We start from the raw sequence: 9,976 nt of genomic DNA on the forward strand, positions 1-9,976 counted from the left end.
TCAGGTATACTTTCCCTGATGCGGTGTGGAAAGAAGACTTACCTGGGGGTGTCTGATGATTTTGCCCCCTGTGAGGTGAGTAGATGGAATTATTGAGGTATACGAGCCGCACACCGACTCCAATTTGATTTTTTTTTATGCTTTTCTTTTCTTCTCTTTTTTTTTTTTAGATTTTGCTTTATTCCTACACAAAGGAAACAAAGCCACAGAGACAAAAAAGAGAGGCATTCCACCTACTTACAAGAGTGGTCCGCCTTGTTAATGTGGGCCAAAATGCCCATCAATTTTATTCCAAAGTTAATGAAAGACAATGAAATAGGAGCTAAGCAAAAGCACATAAACAAAAAGGATTTACACTCTTGAAAAAGAAGGGATGACCCTTTTATCACCTGCAACGCGCAGAAAAAGATAAAATATGCAACTTCTTTATGTATGCATGAACCTATTTAAAGGCTAAGAATTTTTATTGATGGTTTTTCTTTATTGATCCTTCCAAGGAAATCACTGAGAAAATGGTATTCGTCCTCCTGATCGCTGTCTGAGAGAATCCAATACTCGGGCAAAACCAATAGTGGAAAATCTTCAGCGCAAATGAGCGAATGCTGACCATATTGGCAGAGAGGGAGGTCTTATAATCAACAATCATGCCCCCGAAACAAGAGGAAAGATGAATTTGAGAATCAAGCTCTTTATTGCTATCAAGCTCTTTATTGCTCTTACTTCTTTCAACATCATATTGAAGTAAAGAGAAACTACTTTAATACAATGATCATTTATTCTGACTACTCATTCGCCTATTCTCCTTTTAGTCAAGTTGATGACATTGAGCAACCAGTAACATGTATGTCACAAATGCATGGCATAGATTTCACATTTAAACTAAGCACCATGTGTTAATCTCAAAAATTTTGTTTATATTTATTTATTATTATTTTTTTTCATTCATTTCATTTTTTTTTAACTCTAACTTTTGCCTAGGTCGCCCTTTACGGGTTTTCAACCTAGCGAGCTCATTTCTCGCCTAAGCCGCCCTTTCGGGTTTTCAACTTAGGCCTTTCTTTTCTCTTTTTTTTTTTTTTTTTAATCGAAACCATCATTTCAGACATAAAAACCTTTTCATTTGGTCTTGATTAACGATCCGATTCAGCAACACCTTTGTCCAACAGTTTCTGGATTCTGAACGATCCATGCCAGTTGGGTCTGAATTTCCCTTCAGGAAGACGCCTGCTTTGAAGTGAAGATCATTATCTGCAACTATGTGATGAGAAGCTCTATAGCGACAGAAAATGTTCTTCTCAATAAATCTAGTCACTTGTTTGGCAGTCAGCAAATAAAATGGACTCCTTCTTTTGTTGGAAGACTCACTTTCAGCTCTTCCTTCTCTTTTATTATATATACATATATATTTTTTTAAACTATCATATTATTTTTTTGTCATCATTTTTTTTGTCCGTAAGGGAATAACATCCCGTTCTTGCAGCATTATTGATCAGAACATTTATAGGGAAACCCTCTTTGTGCGAGGCTGTAGTCGACATAGGCTGTTAGTCTTCCATTTTTCTTGAGCACAAGGGCTATATTTGCTAACCCCTCAGGGTATTGTACTACCTCCAGGAAATCTGTATCTAGCTGCTTCTCAACTTCAGCCTTCATCTTGTTTTACCACTCTTGGTCTGACCCATATTCTTTTTTCGCATTACTGGCTTAATATTCGGATCGGTAGGGATGACATGTCTTGCAATTGACTTATGGATCGCCGGCATATCAGCACAACTGCAGACAAAAGCTTCTGAATGATTCTTGGGAATCATTTCTGAATTCAAGCTTAAAGTCTGATATGATTTCGACTATTTTGGGATTTTCGACGGTGCTTAGGTTAAATGCAAAATGATGCGATGCACTTATGCCAAATATGTGTATGGTATAATCAATGCCACAAACATAACAATCAGGAGAAATAAGAAAATAAGTAGTCAAAATTCATTCCATTGATTAAAATAGTAAACAAAATCCATCCATATTGTTCTTAAAGTAATCATTCGAAAAACAAAAGGCAAAATTAAAAAATTGTTCAATTCACCCATCACAGCTAACTTTTGTGTTTGGGAGGCTTGGTGATCTTCCCACTATCTATCAAGTTTTGAATGTCATGTTTGAGCCTGGAGCAATTATCAGTAGAGTGCCACTTGCACTGATGGTATTCACAGTTTTGATCAATAAACTTGCCTAGAATTGGCTTGGATGGATTAATGGGTAACTTTGACAGTACACCATTCTTGATACAGGACTGCATAACCTTGCTTAAAGGTCTGCCCAAATTAGTGAACTCCCTTTGCGCTTTCTCCCTAATAGCTCCAACTATATCGCTACTCCCCGACTGGTTTGTAGCTGCATGACCAGCATTCCTATTATGACCATTGTGGGAAGGTCGGTAGTTAACAAGCCCCTGGCTTCTCTTCTTCTCCTCTTTGTAAAGCTCCTCAACATTCAGCCCGGCCCTCTGAACTAGAGCAAAATCAGTGAGAGGTTGGGCCAGCATTCTCTCCTTGAAGAAAGGTAAGAGGCTTCTACAGAAAATTCTAATTAGTTCTTGGTCCTTCGGCCTTGTCTGGACCATAAATAGCTTGGTTCTCCACCTCCTGTAGTAGTCAGAGAAGCTTTCATCTTTCTCCTGCCTTAGACTTTCCAGATCACGGAGACTAAACTCATCGCTTTCATCCATCTTGAAATGCTTAAGGAAAGCAATCTGAAGCTTGACCCAGTTCCTTTGTACTTCCACCTCCAGATTATCATACCACCTCCGGTAGCTCTTATGCAGTGTCTGGGGAAATGCCCGCAGCACGTCCTCTTCATTGTACCGGTTCATTTGAGCAACACGAATGAACTCAGACAGATGGGATCTCGGATCATTATCTCCTTCAAACACAGTGTGTTTAAAAGTTTTGAACGAAGTGGAGCTGGTTGGGTGCAAGACATATTCAGTTACATGGAAGTTGGTGATCAGGTCCTTTTCCTTCGCTACAGACATTTTCTCAACTTTGTCTTTCAGCTCAGCAAGTTGCTTGATTACGTCATTCTCGACTGGGACAGTGTTACCCACAGAGGCCTGATTATCTGAAGCAGGTTCTGGGATTTGTCTCTCCTCAACCACAGGTTGGTTACTTGATGCAGGAGGAGTCTGATTTTGTGCCCTGTCTTGGGCGAGAGCAGCGGCTACAATTTGAGCAATAGTTCTTATTTGGGCTTCAGAAAACTCGGCTTCATTCGGAGTATTATCAACCATCTTTACCAAATCTGAATCTGAAACTGTCAAACTTGAGTGAATCACAGGACTGATTGGAGTAGGCTCAGGGATTGGGGTCACTCTGAGCAAGCGTTGACCAGGGCGTCGATTCCAAGCTCTCGAAGCGATTTCCCGAGAAGGATCAATTCTGACTGATAGGTAAAAATACCTGAGTTAAAATGGGTCCTGTATGTATGCATGAGAAAATGAAAGCACATAGGATGAGAAATGCATTTCTAATGTGCTAAAGATCGGTGTGGAAATAAGATCTCGATTTCGACGACTCGAATCAAAAATTCGGTGTGAATAATATGACAATAACTCATTTTGTATTTAAACATTTCGGGCATTATCTGTCGTCGATCATTCCTTTTGGATTTACGATCGACTATTTTCTCTCAAATCCCTAACTTTTGCCTCGGAGTGAAAGAATCTCCGAGCGGGATTTTATTATTTTGTTTTTATATATTTTTTTTACGTATTTTATTTTGTATCCTTACTTTTTGCCTTGGAACATATGGCCCCAAGTAGGATTTTCATTTTATTCTGTTACAAATTTTCTGATCTCTCACTTATTTTCAGATAATTCGAGGAATGTAGAAGCACAATTAAATCGCAACCCCCTTATATCTCCCTTTTCTTTCGAGTTTTGATTTACTATAAGCGATTGCATAATATTATTCAAAATGAATTTGAAATCCAGTCTCAAAGTCAAAGTCAAATGTCCATGCCGGACATTAGCTCTTATTGATGCATGGCTGAAAAAGAAAAACGTTACATGGTGCATGAATGTCACAACATATGTACAGTTTATATCATACAGGGGAACGGGAGTTGGGAAATGCATGTCTTCCAACCTTATTTCTCCCACACACGGATTCCATTGGTATAAATTCCGACATCTGTTTCCTAGGAATTGGTCTAATCTCGACAACCAACAGGGGGTTTTGAGATTGACGATTTCAACTCTCGGAAATGAATGCGGCACAACAACAGCAAATAGAACCGGGTGCACCTTAGGGAAAGTAACTAAGGTTTTTTTAACTATATGCATTGGCTTTAGTCTTATTGGGCTTAACAAAGTCTGGGTTCCGCAAATAGGATTCGGGCTTTGTTGGGCCTACTCCTTTTGACGCACCTTTAAGGTACTAGGCTTGCGGTTGGTAGTAATGTTAATTCTCGGATGGATGCACCTAAATCGCATGGTCTAGGCTAGATCCACCGTCAAACTTAACACCAGTACCGAAGGGTAGTACGGGTAGAATGAGGTGAGAAGAGAGAAATGCGAATGAATGAAAAAATCCTATGAAAGGAAAAGGAAAGCATTTAAACACATACGGACGATTAATAATTTTCCATCAGCTTTTCTAACCAATTTTATTTAGAAAGTAGATTTTTTTTAGAGTCAATTCCTAATTGCAACCACTAAATTATTTATTAAAAATAACCGGGGATTAGTGGGTGCAAAATCCCCAGCAGAGTCGCCAATCTATTTTCGCCGAAATCCCAAACCCCGGAAGGATTCCGAAAAACATCTTTTTTATTGGATTATTATTGTTTTTTGTTTTGGAAAAAGGTGATAAAAATCATTTTTTGGATACGCGATGCCGATAAATCGGTCTTATAAATTGTTTTGAGTCGCCACCCATTTTTTCGGCAATGGGACCGTTTTTAATTTTATTTTATAAAAATGACTCCATTTTAAACCCAATTTTATTTAAGGCCTATTATTTAGAAAAACTGGTCAGGCGAACCAATGAGGTTCTAGGTAAGGGAATTGGGTACGTCGGCCCATTGGAAGCCGACGCCCGGAAAGATCGGCCTCTTTTAACCTACAATTTCTAATTTATTTTAATTTAGAAAAGCCAATTTATTTAATTAAACCCCAACCCGACTAAATCGAACCGAATTTCTATGTGGAAAATTAATTAATCGTCCCAATCAAATCTAATTATCACATAACAATTATTCAAATCAAAGCAGTTAAATCAAAGCAATCAAACCAAATAAATAAAAAGACCCGCTCTTGCCTTACGATTAAAGGTGGGCAACAAACCAAACCTAAAATACATTCTACCAGATTTAAATCCAACCCATAAATCCAAAATCATGCATATTTATTATTTAACACTAGAAATGCAAATTGTTAATAAACATGCAAATTAATTTTAAATATAAATAAATCAACAAACTTAATTTTATTTTTCATTTAAACATAAATTGCAAAATTCATATAAATAAACACATAAAATTACATTTTAGTATTCTAAGTTTAATTAAACTGTGATCTGTTCATAATTGGGCATCTTCAAATTTATTGAAGAAATTAGATTTTATTTTCGTATAAAATTTATTATTATTTTTTTATTTTTTTTTATTTTTCTGGAAAAATCGATGAACAGTCGCGTGACGCAACTGAAGAACAGTTGCGTGATGCAGCTGTTCATCCAGGAACAGTTGCGTGATGCACTGTCCTAGCCCAGAATTCATTTTTAAATATTTTATTTACATCATTTCTTGTTTAAATATGATTTAAAGACATATAAAATGGCCACATATGAATAGAATACAATTTAAAGAAACTTAGATTACTAAAACCACAAAAATATTACTAAAATCACAAAAATGTATAAAAAATACAAAGAATGTTAAGGAAATTACCTGATCCTCAGATTGATGCTTGCAAATGGATCAAATCTCTTAACAAATGATAGTTAAGATTTCCAGAAGCTTTGTATCCAAGGATTTAAATGTATTTTCTTTTATCTTTTGATTTTTCTTTCTTTTTATGCTTTGATGCACCTAGAAATGATATCTAATGGCAATTTTTCTTCAAATCAACTCATAAGAGTGTTCGGAGAAAAATATGGCCGCAGAGGTATGTTTTTAGGGTTTCAAAATTGTCTTTCTGTTCTTGTTCTTCTGTTCGTTTTTTTCTTTTTCTTCTTCCTCTCTCTTTTTTTTTTCTCTTCTCGTTCTGTGTTTTTTTGTTCTTTTTTCGTCTCCTCTGTCAAAATTGTGAGAAAGAGATGTATTTATAGGGTAGGTCAAGACACAGCTGCGTGACGCTACTGTAGCTGCGTGACGCTACTGTAGCTGCGTGACGCTACTGTAGCTGCGTCACGCTACTATAGCTGCGTCACGCTACTGTAGTTGCGTGACGCTACTCATTTGTTGAACAGTGATAAACAGTGATGAATAGTGATGAACAGTTGCGTGACGCAGCTATGACTCAGCCAACTATTCAACATTATTTTTAATTTAAATCCTTGGATTAAAAGACTTCTAGATAGCATTAACCCATTCATTTTACATCCTCGTATCATCATTGGATCAGGCGGGGCATAAAAAACACGCGTCAACAGAGGGCATCTTCAAAACTGTGATCAAGGTGGGGCCGATTGAGAAGGATATTAAATTTATGATCATTGATATCCCCCAACTTTTGCATTGTTGCTTGGGCGCCCAAGGTACCATTCCTTAGGAGGAGTGCCTTCAACATTACATCAGAAAATCAAGTTTCCATTTAATGGGAAGATTATCACTATACTTGTTGTTAGTGAAAGAAGCATAGCTATGCTAAATGTGGATAAGCAGGTTATCCTTCCATTGACTGGTTTTCAGATTGCTATACTGAGCAGTGATATGGGGCCCATTGTCTCCAACATCATGAAGAGGATGAATTATGAAGAAAGGAAAGGACTTGGAAAAGATCAACAAGGCATTACGGAGCTACTTGAAATCCACACTTAGAGAAACCACATGGGCTTGGGGTACACAATTGGGAGCACACCATCAAACACATACGGCTGGTGGGACATGGATGGATGATTCGTCCGATCGAGTGAGCATTCCTCTCTATATTTGCCATTGGAGCCTTTTTAGCACAAGGGAAAGACATACCTCGGTTTATGGATCTTCGCAGATGTTATTGATATCTTGGCAGTTGAGCCCAAGAAGCTTGAGGAAGAGAAAGAATAGAAGGAAAAAGAGAAGAAACTCGAGAAAGAGGGCATTGAGGGGCCACAAGCGGTCGAGGAGGAAAGAAAGAAAGAAGAACAAGAAGAGGGGCAAGCTGCCCAAGAAGAGAGGAAGGAAGAGAAGAATAAAGGAAAGGCAAGTGTCGAAGAAGAAGAGGACCCCGCAGATCAAGTGCTGAAGGTGATCCGGGCCTGCATAGAGGAAAGCTTTAAAGAAGATTAAGTCCCTTCTGATGTGATAATTTCGGTTAAGGACGAGTCATATTGTAATGAACTTTCTCTGTTGTTTAATGAAATGAACTTTAATTTTGCTTACTTGTTTGATGTCTTTCCTGATAGTTCCATTTATCGAGTAGATAAGCACATATGCATAGTTGATATTAACTCATCATGCATGCTTGAATTTAATATTGGCACAAAAGATAATCCATGAATTTTATTAATTAGGTCAAACCTAATGCCAAAGTTAAACACAAAATTTCAAAGTCTACTCATGAAAAAAAAAGGAAGCCTTCACATGGAGTTATGAGGATATGCCACGTATAGACAGATCTATAGCTGAGAACACAATTCCCCTGTGTCTTAGAGCTAAGCCAGTAAAATAAAAGAGAAGAAGGTTAAGACCGAAATGGGCTGAGAAATTAAAAAGGAAGTGACCAAGCAGATAGATGCAGGATTTCTTGAAGTTGTTCACTATCCAGAATGGGTGGCAAACATAGTCCCAGTTCTTAAAAAAGACGGAGGGGTCAGAATGTGTGTGGACTACAAGGATCCGAACAAAGCATCACCAAAAGATGATTTTCCTCTCCCTCATATCGATATCTTGATTGACAGTGTAGCAATGATGGGATGCTACTCCATTATGGATGGATTTGGCAGGGTATAACCAAATTCTTATGGCATTACTGGACAAGGTCAAGACAACATTTGTGACAGAGTTTGGTACTTTCTGCTATCGGGTGATGCCGTTTGGTTTAAAGAACGCTGGGGCTACTTACCAAAGGATGGCTACTACATTATTTCATGACATGATCCATAAGGAGTTAGAGGTGTATATTGACGATATGGTTGTCATGAGGAAGACACCAGAAGAGCATCCAACAGCCCTAGAAAAGTTCATGGACAGAGCAATTAAATACAAATTATGGTTGACCCAAAGAAATGTGTGTTTGGGGTGACTTCGGGAAAGTGCTAGGGTTCATAGTAGGACCTAAGGGAATAAAGATCGATGCATACAAGATTAAGGCGATCCAAGAAATGGAGCCACCTAAGACGGAAAAGAAAGTGAGAAGCTTTCTGGAAAACATTCAATATATTAGTAGGTTCATATGAAAGCTGTCTATAGTATGTGATCCAATCTTCAACCTTTTACAGAAAGATTAGTCAGTAAAGTGGAATGATCACTACTAGATAGCTTTTGACAAAATCAAGGAATATTTGTCAAGTCCCTCAGTTTTGTGCCCACCAAAGCCAGGGAAACAATTAATTCTTTACTTGAAGGTGGAAGATGCTGGAATTGGAGCCACATTAGCACAAGTTGATGAAGCCGGTGTTGAGAAGGCAGTGTATTACTTATGTAAAAAGCTTCTTCCAAATGAACAGAAACATAACTTGATTAAAAGAACTTGCTTAGCAATGGTATGGGCTACCAGAAAACTTCGGCTGACTTTCAGTCTTATAAAGTGATAGTAGTATCAAGAATGGATTTGATTAGATATTTAGATCGAACACCAGCACTAGTGGAGAAACTAGCAAGATGGCTAATCCTACTATCAAAATTTGATATTGAATATGCAACAAAGAAAACCGTCAAAGGACGAGCAGTTGCAGATTTTCGAGCAGCACATCCAGTTGAAGACGATGAACAATGGGAGATTGATTTTCCCGATGAACATATAAACTTGATAGAAAAGAAAGAATGGAAGTTTTACTTTGATGGTTCAGCTCATAGTAAAGGAGCCAAAGTAGGCGTTTTGCTGGAATCTCCACAAGGAGAATTTATCCCGATGCTGAAGAGGTTAGAGTTTACAGTCACGAATAACATGGAAGAATATGAAGCCTGCCTATTTGGGTTAGAAGCTCTGATTGCAGTTAAAGCTGAAGAAGTTGAAGTTGTTGGTGATTCGAAATCGATCATAGAGCACGCTAACGACAATTGGGAAGTCAAAGAAGACTAACTAAAACCTTACATTGACCACCTACGCATTGTTATTCAGAACTTTGAGAGAGTAACCTTCATAAACACAAGCAGAATGAACAACTGAGTACCAGATGCCTTGGCTAATTTAGCATTAGCTTGGAAAGAGATTTCAGTAATGCCTAAGAAACTGTTAATGATGTCTTCGGTTAGCATCCTGTATTATGAAGGTGAAAAGATTATGGATATCGAGGAAGAAGAACAACCATGGTTTTATGATGCCTTGTAGTGGATGACTAAAAGAGTATATCTAGATTCAACTACTAGAGAAAAGAGCTATACATCATTAGGCATTAAAATTTGTAGTTTTAGACGGCCAATTGCACAGAAGAATGTCAGATCGGGTATTGTTAAGATGCGTATCGAGGAAAGAAGCTGAAGGGATTATGGAACAGATCCATGTAGGGGCTTGCGGCATCCACATGAATGGAAAAGTGCTTGCTAAGAAAATTCTCAGATAGCGTTTCTTTTGGTCGACAATGGAAAAGGATTGTATTTCTTTTGTGAAAAGGTGCT

At 37.9% G+C, this 9,976-nt stretch overlaps 1 protein-coding gene across 1 annotated transcript; it reads left to right on the top strand.

Annotated features, from left to right (window-relative positions):
• Positions 1-8,963: 8,963 nt before the first annotated feature.
• LOC149493297 (uncharacterized) lies at positions 8,964-9,440 on the top strand. Its single transcript, XM_089715463.1, has one exon. The coding sequence runs from the start codon at positions 8,964-8,966 to the stop codon at positions 9,438-9,440; it is 477 nt and encodes a 158-aa protein (XP_089571589.1).
• The last annotated feature ends 536 nt before the right edge of the window (positions 9,441-9,976 follow it).

Source organism: Jatropha curcas, chromosome 10 (genome assembly GCF_041381405.1).
Source record: "Jatropha curcas cultivar XTBG-Jc1 chromosome 10, XTBG_Jcur_1.0, whole genome shotgun sequence".
Classification (NCBI taxonomy): domain Eukaryota; kingdom Viridiplantae; phylum Streptophyta; class Magnoliopsida; order Malpighiales; family Euphorbiaceae; genus Jatropha; species Jatropha curcas.

Bases quoted from the DNA above. Each gene is read 5' to 3' on its own strand.
- LOC149493297 (XM_089715463.1), top strand. From the start codon at position 8,964: ATGGATTTGATTAGATATTTAGATCGAACACCAGCACTAGTGGAGAAA.